This window comes from Musca domestica, unplaced genomic scaffold (genome assembly GCF_030504385.1).
Source record: "Musca domestica strain aabys unplaced genomic scaffold, Musca_domestica.polishedcontigs.V.1.1 33, whole genome shotgun sequence".
Classification (NCBI taxonomy): domain Eukaryota; kingdom Metazoa; phylum Arthropoda; class Insecta; order Diptera; family Muscidae; genus Musca; species Musca domestica.
Genome location: NW_026712312.1, coordinates 5,538,147 through 5,556,292, shown reverse-complemented (window position 1 = coordinate 5,556,292; position 18,146 = coordinate 5,538,147). Strand labels below are relative to the sequence as shown.

Here is an 18,146-nt window from a genome sequence, read left to right as displayed (position 1 = left end):
TCCAAATGATGGAGGGTATTAAAAGTTCGGCCCGGTCGAACTTATCTGCACTTTTACTTGTATGAACTCGCTGGAGTACTCCCGCTGAAATTTTAACTAGTTTCACTTTTCACTCATTAAATTATTTCGAAACTAGCCATAAAAAATGTAATTTTGATTTGTTTTTACAAGGACTTTAAAATTTTATTTCTTGAGGATAATTATTTAACATTTTATTAATCATGTTTTTTTCCTTTTTCTTACAGGTAATAATAATAATGACCAATCTTTTGATAGTCTACACCTCTGCTTGGCAAGTACACATGATTTTCTACTATCAATACAATTACAATAAAATTTGATTTTTGGGGTTTTTAATGATTTAGGAAAATCCCTTCTTAAATTGGGAGATATTTGAAATTTAAAGTTTTATGTGGATATGAAATTTGCTTATGGACTTCTAATCGGGCAACATAACACATAACAAAAAAAAATTAAATAAAATTTAAAAAAAAAAAAATTAATTTTATTTAAAATTCGAATGAGTCAAAATCTCTAAAATTTGAAATTTTTGCTTGCCTTTGTCAGCTTTTTGATATGACGACTTTGCTTGAAAGCAAGCTCTATAAGTGTAGAGTATTCTCAAGTGAATGAGAATCACAACCACTACTTGCCTCTCCAAAAATTTGAGAAACTGTTTAAAATATCACTTTCACAGCGGATTTGTGATTGATTTCGAACCTAATTATATTTTCGTAATTTAGAAAAGCTAAATACAGTTTGGGTTACAAATACGTTCAGAATTGTACTCTATGGCATGCCTGATTATGCATAGAACTCTAGTAAGGATATGAGGATATTATTGGTTGTAACTTTTAAAGCGATACATACTCTTTCAAAAGAAAGACTTCTTTTCAAGATTTTCTCCATTTTTTAGCCATTTTTCTTGAGTGCCGATGAGTAGTCGCCTTTTTACAGACATTTGTCATTGGTGCATTGTGTAATACCCAGATATAAAGAGGTTTTTGAACCTCAAAATTTTTCTCTTTGTGCTGAGCTAAAATTAAAACTGAAGACAATTTGCAAACGCTAATCAATCATTTGGTGGGACTCCTCCATCACTTGTCGCCCATAATTAATTGGAAATCATTAAATGTCTGCTCTTTCTTCTTCGTGCAAAAAATGCTAATTTTAAAATTGACAAATAATTAAACAGCTGGCATGCAGGCAAAGAAAAAAAGACTTAATTTCAAACCACAACTCACATGTTTTACATAAAAACATACATACATTTATACATACATTCATACGTAAGTGGGGTATGTCACAATGTTTGCGAAAACATGATCTCTGTTTGTTGAGACATTTTTTCTGTTGTCATTTCTTTTTCTGTTTTTCTTCTTCTTCTTCATCTTTGGCTCTTTGTTTATTTAAAATTGTGTCAAGTTCGTGTGTGAGATAATATTTAGCACCCACTCCCCCCACCCCACCGATTGGGTTAAAACATCGATCTATTTTTATGAGCGGCAATACATTTTTTTGCATTTGGCGAATATTTTGACAAAAACAAAATGGAAAAAATCTTCGCTAAGCTATATTTCGACATATCTGTCTGAAACACCCACACCATCAGATAACAGAGTCCATTAAAAAAAACATGGTGTTATCTCATAAATTCAAAAAAACTTGTTTTTAAAGGTCAGGGAAAATAATAAAAAATTATTTCCTAATCTCATGATTGATTGTTGTTTATATATTTCCAACTACCTACCATTTATCCGACTTTCTTTTGAAGTTTCTTTTTCCCTTGCGATCACCAATAAATTTCATGCAAACAGTAAATGTGTTGGTAATTCTCAATTTATTCATTTGCAATAATAATTAGTTTTTTTTTATAAAATAATAACCATAATTTGTGATTTTTTATTTCACCAGTGTAGTTATTGTTGTTGCTTTTATTTTTTTCTCTATTTTCTTTCTAAATATTATTTGCTTCTTTATGACTTCATTAACACGAACTACTTATGGCAAATTGATGCTTTGTAGACTTGTTGTGTTGCAGGTGCCAAAACACTGGGTAGTAATTTAATAGGGACAGGTGTAAAATAGATTTGAAGTATTTTTTAAAGCATTCAAGGATATATGGATGTGTTTGAGATTTAATTAAAAAAAGTTTCTCGGGACTTATGGCTGGAGAGGGTATATATCATTTGATACGACCAAAACGTGCCGCATCAAAATTACGGTTTTAGACCCTTGGTCTCTTTGGACCAATTCCTTTTCAGGAAATTTGAATTCCATTTGGAGTCCAATTTCTATACCCTCAAACATATGGCTGGAGATGGTATACATCATTTGATACGGTCAAAACGTGCCTCATCGAAATAAAGCTTTCAGACCCTAGGTCTTTTGGACCAAATCCTTTTCGGGATATTTGGGGTCAATCTACCGATGTCCGTCCTTCCGTCCGTCTCTATCTCTGGGTGATGTGTTCGATAACTTTCGAAGGGAGTATCCGATCCAAACTTGGTACATCATAATATTATTGTCAAACTTAGATCGAGTTCGGAGATGGACAATATCGGGCCTCCCCTAAAAAAGCACGAAATTTTCAAAAAAAAAAAAAAAAAAAAAAATACTGCACAGAAATAAAAAGGATTATTCGATTTTTCTTTAACTTTGCAAATTCTAATATTTGCATCAGTGCTAGGTCAGGTGCCAAAATGGATAATGTATGTGCACTCCATCAGGTACCTCCCCCACAAGGAGTCAGAATAACTATAACTATTATGTAATGTAAGAGTCCGAGTGTCTTCAAATTACACAAATCACAATATCCTATTAACCCATGGTCTGGCGTGAAGATGGCATATATCGGCCCACTCCTTCTGGTACCTCTCCCACAAAGGGTCAAAATTTTGTATATCCATGAAGCTAATAAAATGTGAAAAAGCATCCGATTCTCTTCATATTTCATACATCCCATTATTCCTTCTCACACAAGATCTACTTTGAAGATGGAATATATCGGTTCAACCCTTCTGGTATCTCCCACACAAGAGGTCAAAATTTTGAATATGTATGAAGCTCTTAAAGCGTGAAATTAACATCCGATTCCATTCAGACTTAGTACATCTCAATATTTCTATCAACACAAGATCCGTTATAAAGATGGTTGAAATCGGACCATTCCTTCTGGTACCTCCCCCACAAAGGGTTAAAGTTGTGAATAACCAAAACGATTATAAAGTCCGAAATAAGCATCCGGTTCTCATCATATTTCACCCATCCCATTATTTCTACTAACACAACATCTTCTGTTACCAATCTTTCAAAATTTTGAATAACCATGAAGCTCATATAATGCGAAATTTGCATCCGATTCTATTCAAACTTGGCACATCTCAATATTTTCATCAACACAAATTCTGTAGTAAAAATAGAAGAAATTGGACCATTTTTGTATTTCCCGCACATAGGGTTCAAGATTTTGAAAAACCAAACGCTCAAAGATAGGCATCGGATTCTCTTTATATTTTACACACCCATTATTTTATTATTCCTATTAATTTAAGATCTGTTATAAAGATGGTGGAGATCAGACCACCCCTACTGTTACCTCCCCCACAAGTGTCAAATTTTGAATATCCATAAAACTCATTGAAACTCATCATATTTCCATCAACATAAGTTCTGTTATAAAAATGGTAGATATTGGACCATTCCTTCTAGTACCAGGGTTCAAGATTTTGAATAAGAAAACTCTCAATGAAAAATAATATTTTTTCTCAACCAGAAACCAGAAAATTTCAATTAGTTTTTCTCGAACCTATGCAAATTACGCTGAGTGTAAGATCACACATGCGTTTTTTTATATTTTCCTACATATCTATTATATTCCTCAACTAGGTAGGCTACACCGTATATCGCATCGTTGTATGCCGTAATAAATGAGAGCTTTTTGTTGTTGTTGTTGCTTTTGTACAGCCATTTGAAAAAAGATGTATTAAAACAGCTGTTGCACTCTCACACATACTTCGATGGGGAAAACATCAATGGGCACCAGAGGGGCCAACAAAAAGTGGCAACAAAGAAAAGAAAATGCCGACAATAAATTTATTCGCACAATCTTTTGTGGCAGAGAAAAGCTGGTACTTGAGCGAATTGCGAGAACGATGAATGAGGGTGAATGCACGCCTTTAAATGGAGGGCCTTTTTCGGTAGATAAATAAAAAATCTGATTTTGACAATTTGACAGGCATAAGGTCTTCATGATATTATTTTTAAGATTTTCTATTCTATCTCAAGGGGTCTTGTAGAATGTCTAGCCATAGAAGTCCACCAGAAAATATTCTCTCCATAAAATAAATTCTGGCTGTGAGGGTCACTTGGTTATTAAAGACCCGTAGAATGTATTTTCTCTATAAAAAATCTTTGCCATACCTTTATATAACAGGTATTATACAGATCTTGAAATGTAGGAGCCATGTAGGAGGTTTTTTTATCCACTAAAGACCTGTAGAGAGAAGGCATGATGGATGGTTTTTAATTCATAAAAACCTCCAGAGAAAAAGGGAGAATTTGCAGAAAAATTCCATCACCATGAGATTACTCCCTACGAACCGTAGAGTAATAATAAGTCTCCTTCTACTATTCGTAGTAAGAGAATATAGTTTCTCGGAGGATTTCTAGGGAATATACAAGGAAGGGCTTCCAAGGAATACAAGGAATGGCTTCCTGAATTTAGCGACATCATAGACCGGAATCGTTAAAAATTTCTTATTGGAAGATGTTAATAGGTATTACATACCATGACCAAAATTACTTCTGCAGGTCCACGCCATCGTTTAGCCCCTATAAAACGGTATCTCCCAATATTCGGTATTTTTTATGGTATTAGAGACATTATAGACTGCAATTGTTTCATATTTCCTACTTAGTTAAGTTCGTAATGTGTACTGTAGTCTATGTTTTAACAGATTTCCGGTTATAACAAACCGCAGGAGCACTCTTACTCGAATTCGACAGAGTTTCAGTATCTATAAGATTTTGAGCAACCATTTCGAAGCTCTGGTAGAAATCAACATAGATGTTACTATTTATGAATCCGCATTTAGGTAGAGACCCCCATACAACGGAACCTTCGCCGTTTTTGTGTTTTAAAGTTTTCGTTCCCAATTTCTAACCAAAACAGCGGTATATTTATATTTCAGGTTCTCGTTGGATAGTTTAACGCCCTTCGAAACAAAATCAATGGTGCTCTACTTTCTGAGGTGAAACTCCGTACCTTCTGACTTTCAGTGTTTTGAAAGCTTCGTCCCCACTTTCTAACCAAATTACCTGTAATTTGCCATTTCGAATTCTCAGTGTCTAAAACATTCCATATAGTTCCTGTTTTTTTTTTTTTTTTTTTTTTGGTAAAGCACTAATATAACGATACCACCTGATATTCGATATTTCAAATGTTCTGGTTCCAATTAATAAAAACCAGCTGTAAAAGGATATTTCGGCATCTTAGTGACTGGTTTAACTTTACAAAAAGACCCTATGCATGTCCACTTTTTGGTAAAGCCTCCCCCATTTTTTGCGTTTTTTATGGATAAAATTGTTTTGACAGGTATTCCGTGGTTGGAAGATCTATATATAAGCCTGAAGGAGCCTGTGTGAGTCTTCTATATATTATACCTGCTCTAACGGTTTTGCGACCCTTCACAGGTTTCCCATAGTTAATATATCTTTTGATGGTCTTCTATCTCCTCTCCTATTGATGATCCAAAACTTTTTATTAATTCAGCACTTCCATCCCTGCCATATTATCCCCAATGACATGAATGAAGTGCATGATGTAAGACATTTAAATGCCTCTTACACTTCTTTTTTGTTTTGGGCATGTTAAATTTGCTGCTGTTTGTTTTGTTATTGTTTTGTTAATTTAGCATGCAACATTTATTCAGCGTCATCTGTTTTTTTTTAGCGGCAGTAGCAGCATTGGGTGTCTTTGTCAAAGAAACCAAAAACAAGAGATTTATAAATAACAGAGTGATATTATCATTTGTTGTTGCTATTTTGTTTATTTTTCTTGTTCTTGATCGTTGTTTAAATGTCATGCAAGCATTTGTCTTACACAGAGAACACATGTCCTTGACCTTTGTGACGATGTACTCCAAAGCACGTGCGTAGAAAATGCAGGCGGAAAGAAGTATAAGAAAAAATGATTTTGCGTAGGCAATTTGAAAATAATACTCCATTTTAAAATCACTTTTGGAAATAACAAAATTGGACCAATATAAATTATGGTTTGTTGTGAGCCAACAAATCCATGTTCAAGGTTGTTTTTTTTTTGTATTAAAACCGAAATTAGTTCATTCAACTTCGATGTGGACAAAAGAAATATTTACATTTTTTATTTTATTTTATTTTTTTTTTGTTAAATTTTAGTAATAAAATAAATTATAGATTTATAAAAAAAAAGTTTAAAACTTGCTATCGATAACAAAGTCGATAACAATAATTTATACGCAATATATTTAAACTTGTCCAAAAAGTTGTGAATTTAAAAGTTATTTGACAATTTGTTATTGGCAAATTTATGAGCCAATTGAATATTGAATTTTTGTATAGAAATTAATGTCCAGAATTCTAAGATTCAGAGAACAAATATTGGACTTTAACGAAATGAATTAAACAATAAATAACAATTCAAAAATATTTATATTCAATACATTTCGGTTTCTTATATAACCCTTCAAAACAAAACGGATATCAAATGTGAAATATTCAATAAATAGCATATTGAATCTAAAAATTAATTGAAATTACAACAAAAAAAAAAAAACAAGTAAAAAAGCTGTAAGTTTTGCCGGGCCGAACTTCGAATACCCTCCACCATTTGGAACGAATTTGGCAATTCTCAAAAACAATAAAATCCGTTGAAAATTCTGTTAAAATCTTAAAAATACCAAATATAGCTGTTACATTAGGGTCTATACGACGACATGGATACGTAAATTTGGCATAAGCCATTACAGTGTTCAGATGCGAAACTTAAACAAAAGGGTGAATCATGTAGCTAGAATCATTAAAATACCGAATATCGCGAGGCACCGTTATATGGGGGCTATAAGAAGACGTGGACCTGCACAGACAATTTTCTGTCATAGGCTGTAGTATTCACTAAAAACTTCAAATACCAAATTTGAAAGAATTCCGTTGAATAATGTCGCTAAAATCAACAAAGTACCGAATATTGGGAGGTACAGTTATATGGGGGCCATACGAAGACGAGAACCTGCATAGACAATTCCCTGTCATAGTCTGTAGTATCCATTACGAACTTCAAATACCAAATTTGAAATGATTCCGGTGAGAAGTATCGCTAAAATCATTAAAATACCGAATATCGGGGGGTACGGTTATATGGGGGCTATACGAAGACGTGGACCTGCACAGATAGTTTTCTCTCTTAGGCTGTAGCATCCATTTCGCACTTCAAATACCAAATTTGAAACAATTCCGATGAATATTGTCGCAAAAATCATGAAAATACCGAATATCGGGAGGTACCGTTATATGGGACTATACCAAAACGTGGACCTACATGGCCCATTTTCAATACCAAAAGTCCTGCATATTTAATATACATTTGAATAAAATGTTATCAATCTTCTTCAATTCGTTCGGAAGCTAGAGTGATTTCCACAGATGGACAAACTGACGGGCATCACTAAATCGACATAGAATTTTATGCTGATCAAAAATATATATACTTTGTGGGGTCTAAAAGGTATATTTCGACGTGTTACGAACGTAATGACAAACTTAATATGCCCTCCATACTATGGTGTATGATATAACAAAGACCTAGGCCAATAGCGCGAATCCCGTTCTGCGAAAATGTAAAGAAAATTTTGATAATGGAAAAAATCTTCATAAATCCTGATTTTCAGTATTTTTTAATTTCGGCCCTGATTTTCAGCCAATTTATTTCGGATTCTCAGTGGCTAAAATATGCCTCTTTGGTAGAGTCACCATATAACTATATCTCCCGATTTTTGATATTTCAGAATTTTTAGTTCCAATTTTTCCACCAAATCAAATGCAGTTTGAAACATTGAAAACTATCGATTTGTAATTTTATTGTTTTGACAGTGTGTGTGTCATACGGGCGTATACATTATATATTTAATAAATATCAATTATACGCTGAGTTCCCGATTAACAATAATAATTATACGCCATCGGGTAAATTATGGAGTTCATAATCGAAGCGATTTCCAGACATGAAAACAAAAACAAAACATGTTAGTCTGCCTGTAATTAGTGATAACTATTGATTTTCTTAGTAAGCGTGTTAAAATAATTGCTGCGATTAGCCAGAGAATGGTGTTTAAATATTTGCTCTCAGAATGACATAGCGGCGAGATAATGAAATAGAAGTAAATGAATTTAAAGGTGTTTTAAAGCATTTACTCAAAAATTTACTTATAAATCTGTGGAATCTCAATAAGTTTAGAAAAAAAACATACTAAAATACAGGATGAAAAGCAAAAAAGAGAGAGAAAACATTCGTTGCCCAGCAGTTTGTAAAAATCAAAAATATCGTGTTTACTTGCCAAAGAGGTCAGCTGAAAATGTACATCTTGGTGTGTGCCGCCGATGGTCACTCTCCGCTCGTATTAATCGACCGTGACATCAAAATTAATGCCGAATATTACCGTAAAAATGTTCTGGGGGGTGTTTTTTAAAGTCTGGGCAGGCAAATATTTTGTCTGCAGACCTTGGACATTCCAACAGGAGTCAGCACCTTCGCACTCAGCACGCGACACCCACCCAAAAATGGTTACAAAATGAGGTTCCTCGCTTTATTTCCAGTGCACAATGGCCACCAAAACCTCTGGATACCAATCCGTTGGACTATTGTGTCTAGAGTATTTTGGAAAGCAAGGTTGGCACTAAGAAATACCAAAGTGTCGATCGCCTCAAGCAAGCGCTTCGCCGGAAATCTTCCAAAATACCGCAGAGCAATATTCGGACAACATGTGACGGTTTAATTGGCCGTTTGAAAGCCATTATTCGTGCCAAAGGTGATCAATTCGAACAAATCTAAATTTATTCTAGAATTTGATGCTTTTTCCGACATTTTTTCATTTCATTCAATAAAATTAAAAGAAAAAAACATTTAAAAGTATGGCGTTTGACTTGGTTGCAGTTTTCTTTTTATCTCACCCTATATATGATTTACGGGATATATATCCAAATTTGAACAGATCCGTACAAAATTTTAGGCACTTATTTCAGAGCTGTATCTGATATCTGGTACCAAAGGTCAGTGTTGTGGAGTGCATATTACGATTGTGAAGGACTTAAACACCAAATCGGTTGAAATATATATATATGGGAGCTATAGTTATATCAGAACCGATTTTCACCAAATTTGATGTACTTGCTTCTAAACCAAATTCTGTCGGATGTGTCAAAATTCTTGTCATTTGGACTGATATTGGCCATTTGGTGCACAATTAATCCGAAATCAGTTGACGATATATATGGGAGCTACATTCAAATCTGAACCGATCTTGATAAAATTTGGCAGAGATATTTTCGAGTTGTATCCGATGTTCGGTATCAAAGATCATTGTTGTGGAGTGCATATTACGCATGTGAGGGACCTAAAACTCCAAATCGGATGAAACATACATATATATAAGAGCTATAACTAAATCTGAACCGATTTTCACCAAATTTGATGTACTTTCTTCTAGACTGATTGCGGTCAGATGTGCCAAGATTCAGGTCATTTAGACTGATGTTGGCCATTTGGTGTACTATTAGCCCGAAGTCGGTTGAAGATATGTATCGGAGCTATATCTAAATTTTGAACGATTGTCTCCAATTTCAATAGGGTTCCTTCTTGGGCCGAATTAATTATTTGTGAAAAATATCATCTCGATCGAGCAATAAATGCGTTCTGTAGTTTGAAAGGACATGAATAAATCGACTCAGAATGTGATTCTATGCAAATCATCAAAATGAACCATGCGTCTGTCTCGCTTCCTTCTCCATGGTACTAACAAATGCACAAAGACATAATACCATTGTTACTATGTGGTGTAGGGTATAATAAAATGGAGCGGATAAATGGTGTCCTCTAATCACAATTAAAGTACTCCAATCACAATTTAAGCTCTTCGAATTACAAATGGAGTTATTGAATTCCGACTGAAATGTGTCCCTTCCCTTCTCTTTCTGTCTCATTTCTTATTTTCAAAATTCCGTAAAATTCTTCCGCTTCTCCTTTTTTGCATTAAATCAGAATTAACTCCACCTATTTGTATGGAACTTAATTAATATTAAATACCTTTCTTTTTGGCCTTTTTCTTCTTTTTTTTTTTTTTTTGGTTTTCATTATCATTGAATTCCATTTGTGATTCATTGGTGTTAAATATTTATTCTGTAGTAGTGTGTGTGTATTTTTGGCATACATAATAATATTTGCCGGCAAAAAACAAAAAAAAATATTAATATGAAAATGCTGTTGCTGATATAAATTAATGATTAGACCCAAGACAGACAGACAACGGCGATGATGATGACACTCCAGAATGAATTATCGAAAAAAAAATGAAACAAACCACCAACTTTCATGGGTTAAATACAAAAAAAAAAAAAAAAACAGATACTAATTTGTATTTGTTATAATTTACATACGTAAAAAAATCCAAACCGAATAAATCATTAATATGTATGGGTGGTATGGAGTGGTGTATAAAATGAATATTCATATTATATATCTCTCTATCACTGGCATTATTAATGAATGGCCATTTCTTCTTTTGATGGTGGTTGGTCTGTGGCCACATTTTTTTTTTTTTTTTTTTTTTTTGTGGGAGGTAAATAACCTTTGCGCATTGTAATAGTTGTCAAAATTGTAGAAAGACAGCCAAGTATTTATTTATAGCTGACAAACTATAAAAATCGAGATTTATTTATTTTTTTTTTTTTTTCAAAAAAATAAATAAATAAATGAAACTAGTAAAAAAGCTGTAAGTTCGGCCGGGCCGAACTTTGAATACCCTCCACCATTTGGAACGAATTTGGCAATTCTCAAAAACAATAAAATCCGTTAAAAATTCTGTTAAAATCTCAAAAATGCTGAATGTAGCTATTATAGTAGGGTCCATACGACGGCATGAACCTGCGTAGGTAACATTTGTCATAAGCCATTACAATATCCAAATGCGAAACTTAAAAAAAATCGGTTATAATGTCGATAAAATCAAAATGCCGAATATCGGGAGGTACAGTTATATGGGGCTATACGAAGACCTGGACCCGCAATAGGCTGTAGTATCGATTACGAACTTAAATCACCATATTCGAAACAATTCCAGTGAATAAATTCGCTAAAATCATCAAAATACCGAATGTCGGGAGGTACCGTTATATTGGGGCTATACGAAGACGTGACCTACACAGTAAATTTTCTGTCATAGGCTGTAGTATTCATTACGAACTTTAAATACCAAATTTGAAACAATTTCGGTGAGTAAATTCGCTAAGATCATCATAATACCGAATATCGGGAGGTGCCGTTATGTGGGGGCTCTACGAAGACGTGGACCTCCACAGACAATTTTCTGTCTTAGGCTGTAGTATCCATTATGAACTTCAAATGCCAAATCTGAAACTATTCCGGTGAATAATGTCGCTAAAATCATCAAAATACCGCATATCGGGAGGTACCGTTATATGGGGACTATAACAAAACGTGGACCTACATGGCCCATTTGCAATACCAAAAGTCCTGCAGACATAACATACATTTGAGCAAAATCTTATCAATCTACTTCAATTCGTTCGGAAGCTAGAGTGATTTCCACAGACGGACAGACGGACATCGCTAAATCGAGGTGTTACAAACCGAATGACAAACTTAATATACCCTCCATACTATGGTGGAGGGCATAAAAATAGCCCCATCATTGTTGTTATCGATTACATCAGAACTTATTTTTTATAACTCCATTATTTTATTGAACTCAATTTCAAAGTCTAAACGACGTCAATCGAACGCTGATAATATTTAACTGCCCTATTTATCAAATAAATGTCCCTCAAAAGAAAAATATCAAATTTTTTTCCAATTGAAGTTACAGCCATGTTCCATACAATTTTGAGTACCTCTTTCATATATTTTGGGTTCCCAGTAATAAAAAACAAAAACAATTGATAAAAATCCTAATCATTGAAAATAGAGCCCAACACACGCGCCCGCAAAACCTCTTCCAATATTTTTTTTTTAATAAACCTTTATCAATCATATAGTTTTCTAATGTTGGTGGACTAAATTCGTTTTATTCGATTTGTGGCGTTTTGGGTTTTTCGTCTTGTTCTTCTTCTGTCATTTCCAATATCAGACACCTGCATGACGTTCATGTGTCTGGCTGTGTGTGACTTTGTGTGAATTTTTGTCTATCTTTTATTAAGCAAAAGACCACAAATTATGACTTTCTTTAGATTATATTAAACATTTTCAAGTCAGTTGTAGACGGTGTTTTGTTAAAGAAAGGTTCGTTCGTTTCTTTTTCAAAAAGAAAAAAATACCAAAATTTTTTATTAAAAAAAAAAAATGTTCTTTGGCCAATGAATCATTTCATTTTTCGTTCGCACACTCAGCAAAAATCGCATTAAATTGTTTCATTTAATCATAAATTTCAAGTGTTGTGATGTTGTGAAATTTATTTAAATAATCTGCCCCTTTCTCCCTCTCGCCCCACCCACTCTGTGAAAGAAATCTAAATAATCTCCCCAAATCCGTTTTTAATGACTTTAGAACACTTGAGATTATCTTAATTGTGGCCATTTCAAGTCGTCGTCGAGAGTAATTCAAATTGTGTGAACTTATAAACAAGTCAATCTGTGATAGGTTTCTGAAACAAAAAAAATGTTTGAACAGTGGTGTGGTGATGTGAAAATTCAAAAAATGTGTAGAGAAAAAAATGCGAATTTAACTATTACTTCCACTTTTATAACACAATTTTTGAGCCCTCAAAAAAAATGAAGCCTATTCTGGACTTCTGTATACTGTGACAGTGTTTTGAATAAATATTATTAGAATTTAAAAAAAATGAAATTGTTTACAACTATACTTCAAAATTGTATAATATTTTTTTTCGTGATATTTTGATTTTTATGGCGGTATACCTTCAATCTAGGCCTGATTTCTAAAGAGGGATTGTGTGATAATAAAATTTCTTAACACGTGTATTTTTTTAAAATGACCCTAAGCGGATATTTTCATTATAGAGATTGTTAACTCAATCTCGGATCCAAATTATTACATTTTTAATATTCAAAAAAAAAAAAAATAAATAAATAAAAATAGTAATAATAATAATAATAATAAATATATAAAAAATAAGTAAATAAATAAAAAATAAAAAACAACAACAATTGAAAAATAATTAAAAATGTGAAGAAGGTCGTCCGAAAGTGTTATTTTTTCGGACTTTACACCCAATGATGATAAAAATTCCCAAATATGTTTTATCTCCTAAAAGTGACTAACTAAATGCTTTAAAATATATCGGCAATTAATTTTGTTTTTTTTATCAATAAGACCACATGTCGATAACATAGAGTTTTACTAAACACAAGAAAACTAGAAATTTCAAATCGAAAGGTACAGCTGTACTTGGACTAATAATTTCGATACATTTTAAAAAGTGTGGGCCAACGAGTTATTACCAAAAATTACAAAAAAATAAAAAATCAACTCCAAATTAAAAACAGAAATATGGTAAATTTTCTGGAAAATCGCGAAAAACGTGTGAAAATTTGGAAATGTGGATAAATGTAAATCGATTTTTTCGAAAGTTTTTAACTCATCTACAATGTTAATGCTAGATTCATCTTCAATGGAGGTTTCATTCCTTCTAAGAAACAGGAAAAAACCAATTACGGAAAATTTAGACCTTTAAAATGACAAAACGTGGACCATTAGGGCCCATCATCGAGCTTCATCTAATCTGATTTGTGACTCAATCAATTTTGAATTTTACCCTAATCCTGAATATATTTTATAGGGTCAAGCATGATAATTTTTGAGAAGTTACAAATGGAAAGATAAAGTTAATATATCAGGGTTGACATAACTTCGGAATAAAAAAAAATAGAAAAAATCTAAATTCAGTCAGGTCCAACTTTTAATAATTTGAAATACTGACAAAAAAGCAAAAAAACAAAATATGTCTACAAATGCCAAGGTCCAGTATCCGTTAAAAATATATGTTAAAATCTTCGAATTAAATATCAGAGGGTTCCAATACCTGAGGGCAATTTGAAAACCTAGAACATATTGATAATTACCCGCCAAAGGGAGTGGCACTCATAACGAGCTTCAAACATCAAATTTTAAATATTTCTTAACAACAAAAAAAAAATAAATAAATAATTCTAAAATCATCCAATTAACGAACTTTGCGAGATACCATTATGTGGAGCCTATATGACAATATGGACCTGCATAGAGAAATATTTTCTAGTTAGACATACGGCAAACTCCAAAAAAAAAAAAACTTTGGAAAAAAAATTCCATTAATAATGTGGCAGACGTGCAATAAAATTTTGACTTGTATAGAGGAGAGGACATAGAGGATTCTCGGTTGGAAAATTTAATTAAAACCCCAAAAATACGTTTATCGTAGATTTATATGTCCCATTTTCAATAAAAAACAAGTAAAAAAACAGCTCAATTTCAATAAAAAATCTGTCGTAAAATACCGCTTAAAACTCCTATGTGGGAGGTATACGAAGACTTGGACCTGCATAAGTAATATTTTGTCATGGGCTGTAGTACCCATTTAGAGCCTAGATGATGTGTGGACAATATGGATATGCATAGAGACATATTTTTAAATATTGAAAACTCCAAATACTAACTTTGGAAAAACAATCCATTGAAAATGTGACCAGGTACAGGAGGTACGGTTATAGTTGAGTATGTAGCAAAATTTTGACTTATATGGATGTTCTCTGTTGGAAAATTTGATTAAAACCCCAAAAACACGTAAAAAAGCAGCTAAGTTCGGACCAGACCTAAATGTTCGGTCCCTCCACTATTTGGAAATGAAAACCGTTATATGGGGGCTATACGATGGCTTAGACTAGATGAATTTTTGTGATAGGTTGAAATATCCAATTAGACCTTCAAATACTAAATGTTAAACAATTCCAGTGAATAATATTGATAAAATCATCAAAATACCGAATATTGGGGCATACCGTTATATGGAGGCTATAAAAAGACGTGGATCTGCTTACACAATTTTTTGTCATAGGCTTTCGCAGTCATTACGAAGTTCAAATACGAAATTTGAAATAATTCTGGTTAATAATTTGGCTAAAATCATCAAAAACTAGGATGAATCGTTGTATGGGGGCTGCTATACGAAAACGTGGACTGACATTGCCCATTTACGTACTTCGCAAAATACACATGTGTGGAAATTTTAAGCCTTCTATCTCAATTCGATCGTAAAATAGCGTGATTACAACAGAAAGACGGACATCACTACTTAGGAGTTTACGCTGATCTAGAACATATATACTTTGTGGGGTTAACATGAGTATTTTGAGGAATGACGAAGTTCAAATGGAGGAAGATATAAAAATTCTACGGTTCTATATACTTAAAATACATCTGCATAAAATTGTATCAACCTTTTTAATTTTGTACAGAAACTATCGTTACTTCCATAGTTAGGCGGTTATGGCTAAATTGATTTTAGAAGGATAGAATAAAGCAAAATGAGCAAATCTCTATTGTTCCGGTTTTGCTCGAATAATGTCCCTTTGGACCATCCATCCGTCCGTCTGTCTGGCTGATGCGCACGATAACTTCCGAAGCGAGTATCCGATTTGATTCAAGTTTGGTACATTTTAAAATTATTGTCAAATTAAGAATGAGTTCAGAGATGGACAACATCCACTCCCCCACAACAATTTTTATAGAAGATAGATAGTCTTCCGTATGCAACAAAAACGGATCGTTCAATTTTACAAATCCCAATATTTGCATCAGAGCTATGTCTGTGGCGAAAATGCACCTCCCACAAAAAGGGTCAACATTTGAATAATTATAACTCTTATAAAATACGAAATAAGCCACCGACTCTATTCAAATTTTGCATATTCCAATATTTTTATTAACACAAGGTCTGACGCGAAAATGGAATATATCGGTCCACTCCTTCTGGTACCTCCCCCACAAAGTGTTATCGTTTTAAATAGCCATGAAGTTCATAAAATACATTCGATACATTCGATTCCATTCAGATTTGGCACAACTCAATAGTTCTATCAACATCAAATCTTATATAAAGATGATAGAGATCGGAGTGGTGTGAAGTTAAGATATATCGGTCCACTTTTTCTGATACCTACCGCACAATTGGTCAAAATTCTGATTAATTATTTACATCTCAAAGCATGCGAAATAAGCATCAGATTCTCTCCAAATTTTTTGTATTCCAATATTTTTACTAACTCAAGTGCAGGTGCGAAAATGATAGATATCGGCTTACCCCTTCTCGTGCCTCTCCCACAAAGGTTCACGGTTTGTAATACTTATATCTGTCTCATGAGTAGAAGTTTGGGATATATGACGGTTATTTTCTCCACAAATTTGCAAAATTATGTTTTATGAAATAACATAAAAATGTCCCACTTCCACACCATAACTATATTTACCTAATATTCATAGCCACTTTAGTGTTGATATGTTTGAATCGATCACAAAATATTTTTCGGTAATGGCAAAAATGAGGTTTCGGACAGCAAAACCAAATTCTTAATCACTGTGTTACATAGAAATATTTAAATGACTATCAGTTTTGGCAATTATTTAAAGTCAATCCAAAAACACCCACAAGATCTTCCAATTTCCCAGTTTACCATATTCCGATTTCTGAAGACCTTAATTATTCCCAAAATGTAAATTATATATTTTTGTAAAACATGACTTTAAAATCTCAAATAAATTAATCCAAATTGAAATGTGATACCATGATACTAATTCCCAATTTTTTTCTATTCTCCTCTCATTTCAGATACCACAGCTACAATTTTAAAACAGAAATCCAATTAGAACAACAACAACAACAAAGAGACCAACTTTGTTAATCTTATTTTTGTTTATTTTTCTTGGGGCTACTGTTTTTGTTGTAATTACGGATACAACAACAAGGGTAACCAGTAGCTTTTGCTGAACTACTTAGAAGTGCAACAACTACCAACCAACAACAACACACACACAAATCACAATGGCCTTAGTAATGAAATATATAAACATCATGAACAGATATATGGACACACATGGCGGTAAGTGTTGAGAAGTTTTTTTTCAACCTCAAGGAAAATTTTAGTTATTTAAAGTAATAGAAATTGAAATCGAGAAGTTTTGAAAAAAATGTAAATTAACCTTTAGCAAGTGGTCGTTTAGGGTTTTTAAAAGGGATAGATTGTTGGCTGTGAATATCCATTCGCATTTTAGCCTTTCCTTACAGCTAGAGTTGTGTCAATCTTGTTTCTCAGTTCAGTACACCAGTTCCCAAAACGTATGAGTGATTTCATAAATTTCATATAACTCATACGCAAAGATTTCCTACAAACGACTGGAGTCCAAGGAACACACCTTTTTATACCCTCATCCATATGGCTTGAGAGGGAGGGTATATATCTTTTGATACGGCCAAAACGTGCCTCATCGAAATAATGGTTTAAGACCCTAGGTCTCTTTGGACCAAATCCATTTCAGGGAATTTGGAGTTGATCTAGCCATGTCCGTCTGTCTATCTGTCTGATACTGGAGCACAATAACTCCCGACGGGACTATCCGATTTGATCCAAACTCGGTACCTCGTAATATTATTGTCAAACTTAGATCGAGTTCGGAGATGGACAATATCGGCTCACTCCTTCTCGTACCTCCCCCACAAAAAGTCGAAATTTAAAAAAATATATATTTTACTGCACAGAAAGAGAACGGATAATCCGATTTTGCTTCAACTTCGCAAATCCAAATAAATCTATCAGTGCTAGGTCAGTTGCAAAAATTGACAATATCGGTCCACTCCATCAAGTACCTACCCCACAAAGGGTCAAAATTC

The 18,146-nt window shown here is 33.3% G+C and overlaps 1 protein-coding gene across 6 annotated transcripts in view; it reads left to right on the top strand.

The window, feature by feature from the left end:
* LOC101898711 (elongation of very long chain fatty acids protein AAEL008004) overlaps positions 1-18,146 on the top strand; it is a 103,841-nt gene that overhangs the window by 60,380 nt on the left and 25,315 nt on the right. For 5 of the 6 annotated variants that reach the window (XM_059125284.1, XM_059125285.1, XM_059125283.1 and 2 more), the window contains exon 3: positions 17,088-17,358. In XM_059125284.1, coding sequence (XP_058981267.1) covers positions 17,301-17,358 — 58 coding nt within the window. In that variant the 5' untranslated portion in view covers positions 17,088-17,300. Of the gene's footprint in view, positions 1-12,425; positions 12,548-17,087; positions 17,359-18,146 lie in introns of those variants that run through there. The other variant, XM_011293624.3, reaches the window with a different exon arrangement.